The 19,856-nt window shown below is 38.8% G+C and overlaps 2 protein-coding genes across 5 annotated transcripts in view; both read right to left on the bottom strand.

Moving 5' to 3' along the window:
* Positions 1–19,856, bottom strand: part of LOC102538295 (olfactory receptor 10J1-like) — a 240,045-nt gene that overhangs the window by 161,326 nt on the left and 58,863 nt on the right. The window lies entirely within an intron of this gene.
* On the bottom strand, positions 2,143–3,173 carry OR10J5 (olfactory receptor family 10 subfamily J member 5). The gene has a single exon (XM_006215632.2). It carries the CDS (start codon positions 3,139–3,141, stop codon positions 2,170–2,172), a length of 972 nt encoding a protein of 323 aa, XP_006215694.1. The 5' UTR covers positions 3,142–3,173; the 3' UTR covers positions 2,143–2,169.

The raw sequence follows: 19,856 nt of genomic DNA, 5'->3' as shown, positions 1-19,856 counted from the left end.
GTCAGACCTGAGCTAACACTACATCTATCACCCAACTCGAGTCAACAAAGTGAAGCATCAGTGTCTATCAGCAGTTTCCAAACCTAGGTCAATTCAGACCAAGAGCCCCTTGATTGAAAGGGGGGCCAAGTCTCCTGGAAGAAGTGCCCTGCATCATTAATACAAATATACACTATAAATCTTCCACCAAACCTTCTCCTAAAGAGATCTGTACCCGTATACCAGAGCGACTTCACTGAGGAATAGACAATACCCAGACTTTTTAAGTATTACTTGACATTGGCCCCAAATTCATGCTAATATCTTGGGACTGTAAAAAGAATCTCACTGTGGGGTCTCAAAGTGAAGGCCTAAGGGGTAAAACGGCATGTGCTGTAGACGACAGCCTCTTTCCCCAGCTATCTACCCAGGTTCCCATGAACAAAATGGTCATGTTAGTAGAGATGGAGACTACACCTGTGGCTCAACAGCATGGATTTCCCCTTACCAAAGCTGACCTGGATAACATCATTGTTGAGCATCTAATCTGCCAAAAGCAGCAACAAATAATAACTCTTAAATATAGCATCACTCTTTGTTAAGAACCAGCCTGGTGGCAGGTTGATTATATTGAACCTCTTTCATCACGGAAAGGGCAGAAATCTGTCTTTGCTGGAATAGACATATTCTGAAAATGGATTTGCTATCCCTACCCATAATGCTTCTTTCTGCCAGTACTACCATCTGTGGACACTCAGAATACCTTAACCGCCAATATGGCATCCTCCACAGCACTGCATCTAGTCAAGGAACTCATTTCACAATGAAGGAAGTACAGCAATGGACTTAACGTCTATGGAATTAACTAGTGTTACCATGTATTACATCATCCAGAAATAGCTGATGCATTGGAAAGATGAATGGCTCACTATTTGACTCAGTTACTCCACCAGCTGAGAGAGATCTCAAAATGACAGAGTTGTGTTTAAAATTAAACAGTGTATGTTTTGAACCAGACAGTTCTATAGCCAGAATTCATGGGTCCGGGAGATAAGGGGTGGAAGCGGTAGCAGTTTCTTTTACTCCCATTTCACCTAATAACTCACTTGCAGAATTTTTCTTCCTCTCCCAGCATCCCTGAGCTCCACGGTCTTAATCCCCATGGGCAAAATATTTCTAACCAGGGAATGCAGCAAAAAAAAAATAATTTAATTAGAAGATGAGAAAGCCACCTGGCTATTTGTGGACTCACATGTCACTGAGCCAACAGTAACTCCCTGTTACAATTAATCCTTTACATTAAATTTTCAGCTGTGTGATTTCTGTCTCCTGAAGGCACCGCGACTGGTAGATGTTTTACACAAAGCAGTCAAACTATTATTTCCTAAGCACTGAATCTCACAAGTCTTAATACCTACATTCACACTTGTGCGCAAAATTTAGTAAATAATTGCATAAAGTTCAAAATCCTTTTGAAGCTCATCCAAGCACTCCTTAAGACACTATGAACCTCAGGTTGAGACACCTCTTCCAAACAAGATTTTTTATAAAAAGTGCATTTGTATAAAAGTGCAGTTACAGAGAACAGCCACCAATACATTTTCCCCCAGCTTGGCCTCTGGGGAACAACAGAGATGTCTGCCTTGATTGCAAAGAAGAAAGGGATACGCATAGAAATAAATATTAGCTAAGGAGCTAACATGGCTGGATAATGAAATAAGTGACCCTTTTTTGCCAAAGCTGTTCATTTTCCCATCAGCAAGAATTAAGAAAACTCTTCTTGAGATGACTATTACAGAGCACATGATTTAACTCCTGAGAATGAAAGCCAAACTCAGCCTGTCTGCTGCTTAACTTCCTGAGCTCCCTTTCCACATCTGTTCCAACTGCCTCTTCTCTACATCTCCTTATCAGACCAGGTCAAGGATTTGACCATCTCAGAGCAGCCTCATAAAACGTGGGCCAAAAGAGGTTTCAAATCACAAATCCTCAGACACAGAAACAAGTAGTCTTAATCTAGCTTGTACTGATTCTTGTATCTGGTAAGAAAATTCACCAGAGCAGAAACCTTGCTTTCTGCCTTGTCCCTAAATTAAGAAAAAGAAAAGCATTTCTACTCTTTGACTCTATCCTTGACAAACACTGTATTTGATGAACTTGTGTACTGTATGGTGCTTGTAGGTAGGCACATTACACTGGGCTAAAGGTCTCCTGACAAAGTGATCCCATCTGTTTAAAAATGTTTCTGCCCACCGCTCTGCGTAGGGCATCCTTGACTTCCTTGTTCCTCAGACTGTAAATGACAGGGTTCAGCATGGGAGTGATGATGGTGTAGGTCACAGAGATAAGAAGATCTTTCTCTACTGAGTTTTCTGATTTGGGCTTGAGGTAGGCGATGGAGGCACAGCCATAGTGGACGATGACCACAGTGAGATGGGAAGCACAGGTGCCAAAGGCCTTCTTCCGGCCCTTGGCTGAGGGTATCTTAAGGATGGAGGACATAATGAGGACATAGGAGAAGAAGATCAGGCCCACAGGTACAAAAATCACAAATGAACTTACACCATAATTGATGATCTCATTGACAGTGGTATCAATGCAAGAAAGTTTCATGACTGGGTAAATGTCACAGAAGAAGTGGTCCACCACTGTGCCACAGAAGGGCAAACTGAACATGGCCGTTACATGGAGAACTGCCATAACCAGCCCAGTGCCAAAGGACCCACACACTAACCTGGCACACATTCCTCTGTTCATGATGACTGTGTATCTCAGGGGCTTGCAGATGGCCACATAGCGGTCACAGCCCATCGCTGTCAGCAAGAAGCAGTTATTAGTGGCCAAGGTAATGAAAAAGAACATCTGGGTCGCACAGTCTGACAAGGAGATAGGCTGGCTATGAAAAATGAGACTGGAAAGCATTCGTGGGACAATGACCAGTGTGTACACTGTCTCTGAACTAGCTAGCATGCTTAGGAAGAAGTACATGGGTGTGTGGAGATGACGGTCAATGCAGATGATAGTCACAATGATGATGTTCCCAATCAAAGTGAAAATGTAGATGGTGAGGAGAACCACAAAGAGGGTTATCTGGTGCTTTCCAAAGATAGAGAATCCCAGGAAGATGAATTCCACCACTTCTGTGAAGTTCTTTCTTTGCATTCTGCTATATCAGTGTCTGAAAACAATAAAGGGAGTCATTAAAGGAAAACTTCCCAATAGCAATTGGAGTGTACAACAAGGGACAATGATACAGCTATCACTGAACTGAGAGAGTGAGCCCAACTTCCCCCTTTAGACCAGCAAGCTCATGCAAATGGCCCTTGCACATTGAGAGAAAACTAGTTCTGCCTCTTTGGGACTCCCACATATGAACATTCTCACTATGGAGCAAACTCATGTCCTCTGCAAGAAGAAGACTTCTGAGCAACTGCTCACCTCATACACATCATACTGACGTCAGGAAGGGGAAGAGAGTCGCCCTGCAGGAAAAAGTCGCCCTGTGATCCAATCTGTAATGACATCTATTACTTAAACTCTATTAACAAGGGGCTTACTAATAAGGTGCATGTCAAGAAAAAGATAAATATGAGAGCTTAAAGGGGCAATGATACAGCAGAAGGAAGTAGTCAAAGAAGCACACTGAGAAGTGGTCACTGGATTTGAAGACAGGGTCACCAAGAATGCTTACACAGTGTTTCCATTGAACTCTGAATCTAGACACCTCATTTCAAAGAGATAATATGGTCCAAACACATCATCATACCCTCAAAGAACAACTACAGAAAAACTTCTGCTGTGATCACTCCACTGAAATTGTTCACTCATGTCCCACCAGAGTAATCTTTTTAGCTGACTCCAGTAGTCCTTTTAAGAAGTGAAGTCAGGAAGAGAGAACAGTAATTGAGAGAACATTGTTTAGTTTCCACTGTAATAGGAAAGGTTGGTCCGGACAAGGAAGGTAAGCACCAGAGTTGAGAAAAGAGGAGAAAAGAGTCTGCCAGCTACTTGGAGCTGTACTAGCTTACCAATTTTTTTTTACAATCTGGTGAACACAGAATTTGATATAATTGTAAGAAACAGAATATACTGGACCCTTCTGTCAAAGAGCAAGAAAGGATACACAACCTGTGTGGAGAGCATACATCTGATTCTGCGGTTCTCCACAGGGACCATTCCATTGTTCTCTTTTCATGTTCAGAATTACTGAAATGGACTTCCTCTCCCATCCCTCATAATTCCCTGAAAATTGGCTTCATTATGGTCACTTCCACAAAACTCTTCTCTCAAATGTCACCAGAAAAGTCTCCAGCACTAAAACTGTCAGACTGAGCTTTTCTCTTTCTTTTGTCCTTCTCTGATTCATTTTACACTTCTGAAAACCCTGCCGCCTGAAATATTCTGACCTTGGTTTCCATGACACCACACTATTTTTCTCTCTTGTCAGCACTCATTGAGTTTTCTCTCATGAATCTTCTCATTTCACCTATAACATAATTGTAAATATTGTCCTCTGGTCAATCCTTGGCCCTTGCTTTTTTATTTTTTTCTCTTCACACTCCGCTTTCTCATCTTTTTCAGTTATAATTTTTACATTAACTGCTTTCAAATCTCCATTTCTATCATCAGTCTTTCTCCCAAGTCTATGACATAATCTTCCTCTGGACTTTTCTACTTGTGGGTCTTGTCAACCTAATAAATTTTGTATTTTCAAAAGCAAACTCACCATCTACCTTCTTGCATTTGGAAAAGGCTCTCTATCTCAACTTTTCTGTCTTTCTCAATGACCTAACCATTATTCCAGTCAATCAAGGACAGCTTTTTGGAGTCACATCTACTTGAACATCACATTCAGAGGGACTTTTTCCTTAAATAACGCCTCATGTCTGTCCCAATTTCAGGATTCATGATGATTCAAATAAAACTAGGGTACCAAATCATCTAGTCAAGATAATAAAATATATTCCCAAAAATTTATATGGAAATGCAAAGTCCCAAGAATGTCAAAGCAATTTTGAAAAAACAAAGTTAAAGAACTTACATGACTGCATTTGAAGACTACAGTAATCAAGGTTGCCTGGTACTGGTGTAAGGAGAGACATAAAGTTCAATGCAACAAAATACAGAGTCTAAAAATGATCCACACATATATGATCAACTGATATTTTTATAAAGTTCTGCAGTATCGCAATAACAGTATTTTCAACAAATGTTGCTGGAACAACTGGATTATGTATACAGAAAAAAATAAACCTCAAACCTTACCTCATGCCAGACACAAATAATAACTCAAAATGAATCAAAGACAAATATAAAAGCTAAAACTAAAAATTCTAGACAAAAAGATGTGATAAAATCTTCATGTCCTTGGAATGAGCAAAGTTCCTAGATACAAAACAAAAAGCATGAATGGTAAAAGCACAAAAATCACAAACTGAACTTCACCAAAATTAAAGCTTCTATTCTTCAAAAGATACTGTTAGAAAAATGAAAAGCCACAGATTGGGAGAAAATACTCACAGTACATATATCTAAACTTGTATTCAGAATATATAAGGAACTTTTACAGCACAATACTAAGGCACATTTTTTTAAACTGGAAAAATATTTGAACAGAAATTTTATAAAAGGGGATATACAAATGGTCAATACATACATGAAAGGATGATCAACATCACTGTATCATTAGTTATCAGATAAATATAAAATAGCACCATGAGATACCACAACACACACTCAAACAGCTAAAATTAAAAATTTGACAGCACCTAATACGAGCAGGGAAGTGAAGGAACTGGAACTCTTTAACACTGATGGTGGTAATGTAAAATGATATAACCAATTTGTAAAGCATTTTGGGAGATTTTAAGAAAGGTAAACATATACTTAACCCCATGACTCAATATTTTTCCCACATATTTACACAAGAGAAATTAAAATGTGTCCACACAGGGAATGTACATGAATGTTCCTAGCAGCTTTATTCCTAAAAGCCAAAAACTGGAAACAACTTGAATGCTCATGATGGATCCATACAACGAAATACTGCTCAACAATAAAAGGTGCAAATTACTAATACAAATAACATGACTGATTCTTAAAAACATCATACTGAATCAAAGACGGTAGGTACAAAAGAGTACATTCGTGTGATTCTATTATATGACACTCTAGAAAACACAACTTGAGTCTATACTGCAAAAAACCCACAAGCAGTGGTTGCCAGAATTGTTAGGTAATTGACTACAAAAGAATATGAGGGAACTTCCTGGGATGAAGGAAATGTTCTTGATTATGATGACCATTATACAGGTATATAAATTTGCCAAAAATTCACCAAAATGTATACTTAAATTGGTGCATTTTGCTATATTATTTGCAGTGCATATTTATCAATTGTTTAATATCACATAGTACAATACTGTGTAATGTATTAAACCTCAAAGTTGATTTTTAAAAAGATTCTCATAAGAAACATGGGAATTGGCTGGGGCTTGGAAAATCTGGAATCTTATCTGGAATCTGTCAATGTCAACACGTGGTCCTGGGCAAACCACTTAAAATTATTCTTGCTATGACTCTAATAGGAAGAAGCCATACAAGAGTTTTTTGAAAGTCAACAAAAACAGTGAAGAAAACATAGCGTGAGACAATGAAAGATGAGAGAGACAGAAATGTATCTGTAGATTATCCTCTTGGGAAAATAAGAACACTGAAACAGAATAATGAAAAGATAGTATAGTTAATGTTTTAGTAATGAATATTATATTCAAAATAAAAGGAAAAATTTGAAGATGCAAAAAGAATTGCATTTATAGGGAAAAACTATTACAGAATTTATTGATACTTAATCACAAATTGTATATATGTTATTTAATCCTGAGTAAACTTGTTGGGGAAAAATAAAGAATTTAAAATATGCAGTTTAGGCCAATCTCCTGAAAATTGATACTTACATGTGAATTACTCTTACAGAAAAAGAAACAAACAAAACTCTATGGCCCCTTCTCCAGAGACCTTGAAACATAAATTCCAAGATGCCAGGAATGGATACAGTGACTTCTTTAAAAATCTGTGATTATTATAGCTACCTGAAGACGCCAGAGAAAGAAACACTGGATCATCTTAAGATGGAAAAGAATCCGCCAGGCTGTACTTTCAGGACATGAGCTCAGTTGGCATATCTTTGCAGTTTCCCATTCCAGAACTTCAGATCCTGTCCCAAAATGGATGCAGAAGCGAGTGGGACTAGAGCCTGCTTAAGCTAAGAAGGACATATGGTTATCTCCAACATCTTGAAAATCTAATCTGAAAGCATCTACAAAAACCAAACAGACTCTTGGTGTTTCAAGGATATGTGATCTTACAATCACTTACTCTCTCTCTAGATAGGACTGTAACCTAGAGAAAGAGTGGCTCATGACATGCACATTGGCCCTGAAAGCTCTGTCTGTAGAAGGAGGAGAAGGAGTATCTATAAATTCAGACATCAAGAGAGGAATCTCCAAGGAAAAGCCAAGTTGACTAGTTCTGCTCTCCTGGGTCTCTTTTCCTCAAAACTTCCTGAGTATCTCAGGGGAACCAGTAGAGTGAGATTCTAGACAGGTGTCAAGGGAGCTTATTAATAATGGGACTTCTTTCCTTTTCTTAGTGATTGGTGCTTTGTGATTCCTGAAACCATCTTCTCATCTCAGATGGCTTCTGTATCCCTATCCTTGATTTTAGAAGATGGGAGATTAGTCTCTGTAGTGCTTCCCAGAGAGGACATGTATACAAGTAGAAGTATTTCCCAGGGATATTCATTTGTTAATAAATTCCATTTTAGGGGGATAGATTTTCTCAGTAAATCATAGCCTGAGTATTAGTAGTTAGATTCCCTCTGGGAGACTTTCCAACGGGTATGTCACGTTCCTGGCATCTGGAGTTCCCTATCTTTGCCCAAAGCCTACTCCTCTTGACTAATGCAAGTCCCTTTCCCCTGAATATCCTCAAGATTCTTCTTAGAGTCTAGCAAATGTTTTAATTTTTCCATTTGATCAATGCTTATTCTTCTCTTTCCTACATGGAAGTTATGGAATGGTATAAAGGCTTTAGCGTACTTTTATTTTTATATTTAAACCTTATGGTATTAAGGGTATTACATCAGGCTAGAATTGTGCACTTTTGATTTAATGCACACACCAGGGTCAGAATCAAGCAGTCATATCAACTAATGTGCCTGTTTCTATTCAGTTAAACATCCTTAAACGTCCAGAGCATTTCAATGGAAGTCAGAATAAGACTTTCCTGAGTAGCCCCCAAATCCTGTTCTACTTCATGTTTCAAATCCAGTAACCTCTTGTTTAAGCCTTTCCCTGAGTTATAAACTGACCCTGGTATCTTGCACAATCCTTGACTTTAGAAGTCATTTATAAAACTTAAGTTAATCCTCAGTTTTCTCCAACATCTCTGCTGTCTCCTAGCCTAGGTTACTCTCAGATCTAAGGCAATTCTATTACTGATTCCTAGTCCTCTGACACTCTTGATATTTTTAACAAGATTTCAAACTTACAGAAAGTTGCAAGTATGAAACGAGGAACTCCCACATATCCTTTTCCTGGATTTATCAATTGTTTACTTTTTGCCCCATTTGTCTCATCATCTCTAACTCTAAATTAGTGGACACACCATGCCCCTGGCACTCTTAAATACTTGCATGAAAGTTTCATAAGAAAAAGGAAATGCTCTTACCTAACACAGTAACATTACAAAGGTACTGAGTCAAGAATCACTCCCTTTCACGTAAACATTTACTGACAGAAAACAAATTAGACCCAAGGTTCAGTTTTGTATATCACAATTTCAATGCCTCCCCTTCTGAAATGGAAAGTACCCTCTTCCTTCTGATTCCTCATGACCCAATAATGCTTTCCCCCAAGGCCCTAAGAAAGAATGACTTATTCTAGAAAAGAGAGCAGGAGGTGAATTAGACTCCCCTCCCCTTGCCGTACCTCTTTTCTTCTACCTGATTGAGAACATCACTTCCCAAAGAGGCTAGTCTCTTCAGAGTGAATGGCTACCCAAGATGCATGTCTGTCTAGAAAATCTGCAAATGTTCATCTCCATTTTTCCCACGTCCCAAATAATTTTCTTTCCTTTTTACTACAGCTCGTCTCTCGTCTCAGGCAAGACTGAGTACCAGTTTTTCTCTCTAAATCCTTTTTTCCCTCCAAATTTACAGCAAAGCTGAAAGTACAATACAGAGAACTTTTTTCCTTGAACCATAGAGTAGCTGTTGACACAGGGCTCACCACCATGGAATAGTTTAGTATTCCCTACAAACAAGGACATTCGCCTACATACCACAAAGCAACCACCCACATCAGGCAAGTAACACTGATTCATTACTATCATCTAATCCTTGGATCCCATTCAGTGTTTTTCCAAGTGTCCCAACCATGTCCCTGATAACAAAACACTCCAGTTCAGAACCAAGCTGTGCATTTACTGGAATGTCTTGTTCATCTTCTATAATCTAGAACAGTTCCTCAGTCTTTCCGTGTCTTTTGTAACCTGGATATTTCCAAAGATTACAGGTCAGGTATTTTGTTTAAAGTCCCTGAAGTTCAGCTTGTCTAATGTCCTCTCGTGCTCAGACTCGGATTATGGATCTTTGGCAGGGCAAAAGCAATGCTATGTTCTTTCACTACATGCTCTCAAGAGCCACATGATTCTGAAGTATCCCATTTCTAATGATGCTCAGTCGGACTGCTTAAGGTGGTATAAATGAAGATTCTCTACTTCAAAGTTACTAGCTCTCTTTTAAATTAATAAATATTTTTCAGGGAGGCAGTATGAAACTATATAAGTAGCTTGTTCTTTACCAAACAATTATTCACCTATATCATTTTAGATTCATTGTTTACTATTTTATTCAATGAGTGATAATTACTTTCACTATTTATATTGAATCTTAAGTTATTTCCAGTTTGGTCAGCAGGATCCCCTTCAAGCTGGCTTTAGTATGGGTCTACATTATTCTTTGATTGTTTCCTTCTTTTCTGGTAAAAAAAAACACACACACACACACAACACACACACACATACATACATATTGGAATTGTATACATATGTATATAATATATTCCAAGCTCTCTTGTACTGTCCCTGCCTTAGACCTGGAATTAGCCATTTCTCCAAGATCCCTGGTTCCCTTAGGTGATATACAGTACATGTAGATGACAAGGTTTGGATCTGCTTCCAGCCACTTGCTTTGGGACAGCTTGGGAACACACACACATACACACACACACACACACACACTGAAAACCATGAGTTCACAGCAATACCTCTAATTTCTATCTAACACTGCAGGATATACTCAGATTTTCTTCATTTCTGTACCTTCAACTCTCTTTTCCAACAGTGAGAAATCAGGTGCCCATTATCCTTAATACATTTTCTTATTTTTATCAGTTCCCTTGTACATAACTACTCTCCCTTCCTACCTCTGTCCCTCACCTGTACACACGTTCTCACCCTGCTCCAGCTCCTGGTCCCTGGACTGGCTCCTATTCCCTACACCGCCACCTCCCCCTCCCCCCAGCCCTCTTCACTTGCTCTTGGTCACCACCATTCCCCAATTATTCCCTCCTCTGACTGTGAGTGTTTTCTTTGCTTGGTCCCATCTAATGGATTTAATTCTACATCTTTCAGTAAGGAAAAGGAAAAGAGGAAAAGGAAGAACCTTATTTGTTTGAGGTGTTTTCACAAACTACACTAGTAGTTTGTTGATTCACAATGAGAAGTTATAAGCATCAGGAAACTGCTATATTCTTTGAACTCTAAGAATCTTTAATCCATGGGGATAAACACAGCAAAGTCCTCAATTCAGTATTTTTCCCTTAATTGTATCTTCACTTTTTAATTCTACAAATTTGTACTACTGCTTATTTAATTCAACAAATATCTAATGAGTCCCTACCTGTAACAGGTGGGATGGGATCTTCATAGGTTGAGTCAGAAGCTGGGTAGATAACCAACCACTGTGCTGTCTGCTACACTCATCCTGGTCACCACTGCTTCTGTAACAGCCCCAGGCCAAGAACATGTATGAGCTGCTGCTATGGGTATCTGTCCTCATCAGTCTCCTAGAAGTCTTTGCTCAGACAGGTTGGAAGGTCAAGGGCATACGTGTATATGTGATAGGGGAGGTGGAGATGGGAGGGACAGACCACAGGAAGGAAAGACTAGATGTTGCTGAATACAAGATTCAATTTATGATTTCTCCTGTTCACATTTTAGGTGAAGATTATTATATTCCCTTCTCTCACAGACATGAGTAGGAAGGTGTTTATTTTTCCTAAATGATCCAGTAATACTCATGTGGAGAGTGATCACACAGCTGGAGAAACGTGCCTTTGTCTTAACATAGACCTCTCTCCACGCCTACAACCTCTTCTCCTACAGCTCCAGACCAAGAACAATGAGATGATCATTTTCAAGCCTAGAATTGCAGAGTACAATGTTATCACTGCGAGTGACAAGATTTTCTCTAAGGTCTATAATGAGTTCCTTGCCCCAGGGCACATCCGTGCCAGTGGGAGTCCTCCCTCAGGCACTGCTGAGCTCTGGGGCAACAGGAAGCCTTTGGAAGAAAGGGACTGAGACAGGGTTACTTTGCGGGGGGCTCACCCAAGACTGTCCCGGTGCAGGAGCAGGATGCCTGTAGAGGTGGGTTTGATCAGAGCCAGTCCTTCGAGGGAGGGACTGGGGATTTGTATCTGTGCCATCTCTAGGAGGTGGGATCTACATCAAACCCACCGTCCTGGACTGGTGGGCACTGGGCTAAGAAACGCAGGACGATGTGCTCAAGCTCCAGAAGTGGAGCTGAAGTTCTGTTCCAAGAGGACAAAGACCGTGGGAAGGAAAACTACCCACACGAAAAGACCAGTTCTGAAGGCAGCTCTTCTCACGCCCTGTGGCTACTGCTCTTTTCTTTGAATTTCCTGTCTATTGATTTGTTCAGTACTTTTCCTGGCCCCAAACACTTCTCATTGAAGGGTCATATTTTTGAGTTTTGCTATTATTCAGAAAATAAGGAACAATCGGGATATAACAAAAACAAAATTTGCTGTAAGGAAAAAAAAAATAAGAGGTATAACACTTGATCAGTAGGAGAAACTCTTAGACTTCCCACTCGGTGGAGTTTATTCTTATTTTACTCACAACTATTTATTTCTACAGAATTTAATTAAGGGTCTGCTAAAATTGGATTTCCAGGTCACAGTTAATACAAACAAAGGCAGAACGGGTCTGGGTTGCTCTTCTCTTTAAAAGCGACTGCTCCTCATTCCTCTGTGGCACATCCCAGACCTGCTCTAATAAAATGCCGAGTCTGGAAACGAGGCAAGCAGGCTGTCTGGGGCCAGGCAGGGAAAGGCTAATCCTTACCTCCAGCACCCCTGGAACACTGTAAAATAATGGTAACATTACAGTGCCCCCGGGTCATCAAGAAAGTGTTACAGTCTGAATGATACTCATGTCACCTCTGCTTAAGACCTCTGTGAGATTCCAGGCACTTAGGGAAGAAGTCAAATATTTCGGCACAGAATACATGCTGTTGCAGGATTTGACTACCTGTCTGAAGGTCCTCCATATAAAATATTCATCCTGCTGACTGGCATGTAATAAATGGTATTATAATAAATAATATTAGTATACTATATACATTGCTTATTATGTTATTGTTGCTATTTGTATGTAAAATACATAGCACACTGCTCTGTTCTTAGTTGGTGCTTAGGGAGAGTGAATTTCAACTCTCTCAACTCCTTTCTCAAAAGATGCCAGATTTAGGAGAGAGTTCCAGTGAAGCATGTCACAGGGGTACTGGCCCTGGTTTGTAGAGAATGGAGTTAGTGAAGATCAGAAAGCAAGAATTCAGGAAGAATCCAAGAGTTTAACCACCCCCCCTCCAAAATAATAAGTTGAAGCCAACCAATGAGACAACTTAAAAACAGATGAAAGGCACACACATAGGCACAGCACAATGCAATGAAAACAGAAGCTTCCAGAAACAGATGATTAAGTTAGACCGAGTTGCCATTTGAACCTACAAAGATTTCCTAAAAGCTGCGGAAGAGCTGTGCAGGTTTCTTGTAAGTCAGGTCCCAAGAGCCTCCCCACCAAGCAGGAGGAAAACATGCACGTGAACAGACAGCCAGGTATTCTGTTGACAGGAAATGTCTAGTTTCCCACTGCTACCTCCTGATTTAAAACTGTGTTTTCTGTTTATGATGCATCTTCCTGTGATTTTATATTTTAAATACTCAAAACAAAAACAGACATGACTCTGCCTACTTTATTTAATGAAACATAATGAGGGTAACTTTCTGCAAACATTAATGCAAATTCTAGAGGGATGAGGCAGGGGGAAAAGATAAATGTTTCATTTTTTGTTTACAAAAGTATAATCTACTGATTGTTACAAGTACAGATAATTTAAGAGAAAAGAGAACAGGATTCCTTACATCCGGAAAATAGAATGTGAAAAATCCAGCACTGCCCCAGACCAAAACCACAACCATCCTTTATCAGTTCATCCAGTCCTATAAAATTAATCCTTGTTCTCCTTCATCTTAGGTGGACAGTTTTATGAATCTGTCAGCTTCTCTTTTAGAGTTCTAGAAATCCTGACTCAGTCCAGCGGTATCATCTCAGTTATGGCAGCAAAGCCATCAGAATCCCACAGCCCAGGGCTCCTGTCATAGTCCTTTCCAAGGGTCTCTGAGAAGACAAAGCATACTGGTCTGTAGATAACTACAAATGCTTTCAGGGAAGAATCAGAGTCAAACAAAAACTATCTGTGGGTGATGAGAGACAAAGTGGCCATGGTAAGATCTGAGAAGAGTTCATCTGATAAGAGTATTTGGTTGCTTCCATGACACTCAACTTCTTTTTAAACTGAAGTATAGTTGATTTACAATGTTGTGTTAGTTTCTGGTATACAGCACAGTGATTCAGTTATACATATACATATATTCTTTTTCACATTCTTTTCCATTATAGGTTATTGTAAGTGATTGAATATAGTTCCCTGTGCTATACAGTAGGACCTTGTCACTTAACTTATTTTATATATAGTAGTGTGTTTCTGTTAACCCCAAACTCTGAATGTATCCCTCCATCCCTCCCTTTCCCCTCTGGTAATTCTAAATTTGTTTTCTACGTCTGTGAGTGTATTTCTGTTTTGTAAATAAGTTCTTCCGTGTCATTTTTTAGATTCTAATATAAGTAATATATCTGGTATTTGTCTTTCTCTACATATTAAAATAATTACTAAAATTATGACTGACAACATTACATTGAACATATCATGGACAGAGAGAGTACTGACAAATTTTTAGGAACTTAATATAATTTCTAAAATATTTACATTAATATTTACTCATACAAATATAACCCATGAAAGTTGACATCTTTCATTTGACAATGCCTTTCCATGCAATCCAATCTATCAAATAAATCAAATTAGTTTAACATCTCTCCTTTCACAAGGTGAGAGAACAAATCCTTTGAGACTTTCCAGGGGGCCTCTGGGAAATCTCAGTCAGTTTGAAGTCAAGAAGATTTCATTTAGGATCCGATTTGAGGAAGGCAAAATTGTCAAAAGTATAAAAAAACCAAAAAAACCTTTAGCTCTTTAAAACGTGATAAGACTTGGTTCTCTTAAATAATCAAAGATAAGGTTAACATAAGGCACAGGAAATTATGCTAAGAAACAGATTCTTTGTTTCCTAGGTGGATTACCTAAAAAGTAAGGAAAAATCTTTGACAATCTATTAAAACAGACCAACAATCCAAGAAAACCTTGTTATATCAACAGAAAGAAAAACGGTTTCTAGTTTTGTATCGGTATACTTTTGAGCTCATTTTTTTAAGCCTTATAAATAAATCTATCCAATCTTAGCCAGCTTAATCATACATTAAATTACTTTCCTCAAAGCCCTTTACAATTTTATATATCCATTCAGTTTTTTTTCCTATATTTTCCTCTTTCTCACTATGGAACAACCAATCACTTTACTTTCGGACAAAATTATTCTCTTTTTCCCTTAATGAAAACACACAAGCTTACCTTACAAACTTTTCCTTATCAAAAACACAACTTCCTGTTTTTCTGTATACTTTGCCTAACAAGTTGTTTCCCTTATTATTTTTGGTGGTTTCATTTTCATACACTGGTTATAATGTTTTAACCATTAGTAACCTTTCTTTTACAGAAAAAAACTAGGAAGTAGACAATGGTGAACTGCCTGTCACAGACCAGCATTCTGTGGCAGCCCAGGAAGTTTTTTAATGCAACATCTCACGATTTTACAGGTTCATGCTTCATTTTTTCCAATGTGGCAAAAAGAACGTATTAACAGATTCAGATATATTTAGCTTCTCTGTATCAACTAAAATTTAAAAGCCAAAAGCATAAAAACTTAAATTTATGTTCAGTAACAAATGTTTCAGCAGTTTATCTTACGCAGAAATCATTGAGATATTTAAGGAATATCTATTACATAACCTAGCATAACTCTAAGGTTGTAAGTTGCCAAAATATTTTGGAAACTATTTCTAGGCAAACATATAATGATGCCGTTACACAAAGCTGGCCATCATCTCAAGTTCTTTCCCTGTTAAGTATTTTTACAGCATATTAGGCAAGTATCAAAAGGAAACAAAAAAGCCTTAAAAAAGTAAGGTAAATGCTTGAGGAGATTTTTTTGTCTGTTTTACTGCTGTGCTTGATTTACATGAAGGAATAGATATCAAGCAATTCGTTTTTATTGCATCTTTACTTGTACATTTGTTTTTAAGACTAAACTTATAAAATTTATAATCAAACATCTGATAGATATCATATTACCTTATTTGACCCCAAACCCAAGTAGAATAAAAATGTATGCTCATATTATTATTAATGCTGATAACTCAGAAGGCATAGCTGTTTTTATTCAATCAACAATATGAAAATAGTTTTCACAGAGTTACTCAAATCACAAAAACTTGAAAAGCATTTGGGTTAGTTTCTATTATTTCTGAAGGTTTTAGTAATATTCAATTACACACTCATTTACCTCTAAGCTGATTTAAATAGAGTTCCTAAGAGGATTTTACAAATTTATTTGGTAATACCATCCCAAAGTAGGGAAAATATGACATTTGCATAACATATGTACATACATCCATAAGCATACATGCAGACAGCTGCCAACAGACATCTTATGCTTATGTATAAATGTTAGCCATGAGTCAGGTAAATACAGTAATACAAAGACTCACTGGTTTATTTCCACTCTATATTTTACCTGAATTGTGTTTCTGACAGATGGAACAAGTCAAGGTTAACTACTCAATATGAAGGTTAAATCCTTTTACCAGTATTCGCAGGGATTTTTATGATCTTTTGCCCTGTTTTATGCACACTATTGACTACATTTTAGGTGAGAGACTAAGTGGACATCAAGCATCTGTCCAGGTGCCTCCAAAATCTGAGTAGATAAAAAAGCCAGTCCGTTTCCAACTGCCTTCTTTTCTTTTCTCCTTTTCAACCTCATGAGATTGCTTTTGGGGGTCCTCGAGTCCCTTGAGAGCCCTAATGGGAGCAGGGAGCATAATGTTCAAGTGCCTGAGGGGCTGAAGTGAGAAGGAAGAAGGTCTGGCAGAGTGAACAGAGGATGGAGGACTTAGGAGCTTGAAGGGAGGCATATCAAAGGATTCAGAGGAGCTGAGGGAAATATCAAAGGTGATGGAAGGAGGAAGGGTGAGTGGAAGCAGTGAGAAGGTGAGAGAGGTCTTAGGGGAAACAATTTGGGGAGATCTTCAGTTTCCCAAAGAAGCTGCTGAAGTTGCATATTAACCTTGGTAAAATCATGCCAACAAGGAAGGAAACAGAAAAAATTAGTAGAACATGTAGTCAGTAGGAGTTCAAGAATGGGGTTTCAGTTGACTTAGAAGCTCCCACGAAGAAGCAGAATCAAACAGAAAACAGAGAAGCCTCCAAAGGGCAGAAGAAGAAAATTTTCCAGCCTAGGAGTCAAGGAGTGAATCTCCACTTGACAAAAAAAGCCAGAAAGAAATTTTCTAGCTCTGGAAGTAAGAACGTGAATTCCTACTCAAAACAAAGAGCCAGGAAGCAATTTTCTAGCCCAGGAGATCAGAAAGTGAATTTCCACTTGAAACAGAGAACCGAGCCTAGGAGTCAGGGAGTGAATAAACCCGTACTCAAAACAAAGAGCCAGGAAGACTTACAGCCCAGTAGTTACCCTGCAAAGAAAGAAGCCTGGGCCTCTAACCCAGCTTCGAGACAATACTCAATCTATCTTTTTAACTGTTTTGTTTTGTTTTTTTTAATGGCGGTATTAGGGATTGGACCCAGGACCTCATGCATGTTAAATAGGCACCCTATCACTGAGCTATACCCACCAGCCTCCCTCAGAATCTTAAGAATCAAACTTTGTCAACGGACTGTTATCTGCAGCCCTGGTTCAGGAGTTGGACTCACCAATGGCTCCCTGAACAATCTAGACTCAAGACTGAAGACAAAGTTGTCAAAGGTGCTGCATGTTAGGACCTGGGTGAGAAATCCACGAGTCCAATGATGAATCTGATCCGATCTGAGCCATGGCACTACATATGTCAAAGAAAAGCCACAGCCAGACAGTAGTTAAAGCTTATCTTATTCACAAATATTGAGATGGGGGGAGGAAGGGAGAGACCTCAGTACAGAACTGGGCTCAGGTCCAAATACAGTACACACAAGTGGGGATTTATAACCAAGGAGCAGAGTGGGAATCAGGATGTCACAAAGGGGAAACATTGAGGTAAAGGAAATTCCGGTTAAACTGACTTGACAAAATTCTTGCTAAAGGCAGACCAGGGTGAACAGATATCAAGGGTGGAGAATGAGGAATTTGATTAGATACCAAGGATGAGGGACCATTTCTAAATTGACTTCACAGGATTCTTGCTAAAATGGGGTGATGTGGACCTGACAAGAATAGACACAGAAGCCCAATGTCAAAGCCTTGTTGAGAAGAGGACTTAGAGGAACCTGACTCAAGTTTGGTCAAGGAGAGAGTCTCTTAGACCCTGAGAGAAGTCCAGGAGGCAGGTGGGCGAAAAGTCAATGAACTGAATAAACCTTCTCGGGACTCACATGGGAGAAAGAATAAGGACATCAAAAGGAACTGAGGACCCTTTACGCAAGTTCCCTTTTCTACATTCAGTCATTAACCCTGGAAATGCACTCACTCTGGAAGAAGATGAGAACAGGAGGCATTGTCCAATTATTTCAAAAGATTATCAGCTACAGGGATAACATATTATCAGGTCAGACTAAGTTGTAAACTAAACAGAACATTTTCTCCCCATTACCTACTGAGTCCTGGCTCATGTAGACCAGAGAGTTACAGTGTGAGTAAATTACTCAGGCCTACTACCAAGACATCTCTACTGGGAACTTGTAGAAATATATGTCAAGAAGGATTTACATATATATATATATATATATATATATATATATATATATATATATATTATATATATACATATATAACGGTAAAGGCTGTGTTTGTCTTACAAAATCCTCTCCTGATTATAGAATTTTGATATCACATAATCATCTTTTTCATTCATCTAACAAATCTATATTTATTTCACATCTACTAGGTGCCAGGCATTATGCTAGGTACAGAAGATTCAAGGCCAAGAAAAACAAATGGAAAATCTGCCCAAGGCATTTTGTCACTGGAACAAACTCTTCCAAGTCAACAATTAACCAATGTACTAAACAATGGTTTCTGAATTTTGACTTTTCTCCAACTTCCAGTAAATGATACACCTTTCCTCACAATCTCTCCGTCTGAAGAAGAGAGAAACCTTTTTCAGGAGTGTTCATTCTCATTGGGGATGTCTATTAACCATAGTTCTTCTTAGCAAACTTAATAATGTTCATTAAAATGAAACATCAGTAATCTTTCCTGGGTACTTTTTGTAACTGTCAGATACATCGGCACTGATGGCAAGGAAGAAAAAATATCTTGACGCGGAAAAACACTTGTGCCATTAAAATACCACCAGAAAAAAGGAAGGATAAGGAACAGCACTAAGGCCCAGAAACATATCTGGATAAAGACGACAGGGTCAGCGATCAATAATTTCTGACCCTTCTGGTTGTTCTACGGTCAGGAAAGACCTATGGAACAATGGATATATCCATGACAAATGCCTTATGATAAATGCCCAGTGGGCAGAGCTATAGTCATTAGCGTTGAAGTCCTTTTTTTCGGTTAAGCTGGAGGAGTCAAGCTGGCTCCAAAATAAGGTGCTCCAGTCCAACCCTCTCAGGAACTTTCCAAGACAAAAGCACGCATGGTAATACCCCACTCCCTTTATCCACAATTCACGTCTGTAAATCCAGTGTAATCCTCGAGCTTACAGTTAGTAGTTGTCTGTCTACTCGAGCCTATAGCAAAATTGAGCTGGAGACTGAGCTGGGATGAAAATAAGAAAAAGATGTAGCTTAGAAGTGTTAATTGTTCCTTTCGGAGTGTGAGACTGAACCTTTCAGACGGCCTGAAGAAGTGCCCGGAGCTGACATGGAAAGAGAAACCAAACCTAGATCACTTTCAACCACTGACTTGGGCTGAACTGCTCACTGGCTTATAAAATGATTTCATTTAGGTTTCAGAGTTTTCCAAAACCCTCCAAGACTATCTGCATCCCAGGTTGCATCACATGAAATTATAACTATTTGCAGTTAAAATATCAGATATAAAATATCAAGTATCAGCCATTTCATGAGGTTGAACCTAATAAATGCCCAGAGAAACAATGTCGCAGTT

The sequence above is a fragment of the Vicugna pacos genome, chromosome 21 (assembly GCF_048564905.1).
Source record: "Vicugna pacos chromosome 21, VicPac4, whole genome shotgun sequence".
Taxonomy (NCBI): domain Eukaryota; kingdom Metazoa; phylum Chordata; class Mammalia; order Artiodactyla; family Camelidae; genus Vicugna; species Vicugna pacos.
This window is presented reverse-complemented; position numbering and strand designations above follow the sequence as displayed.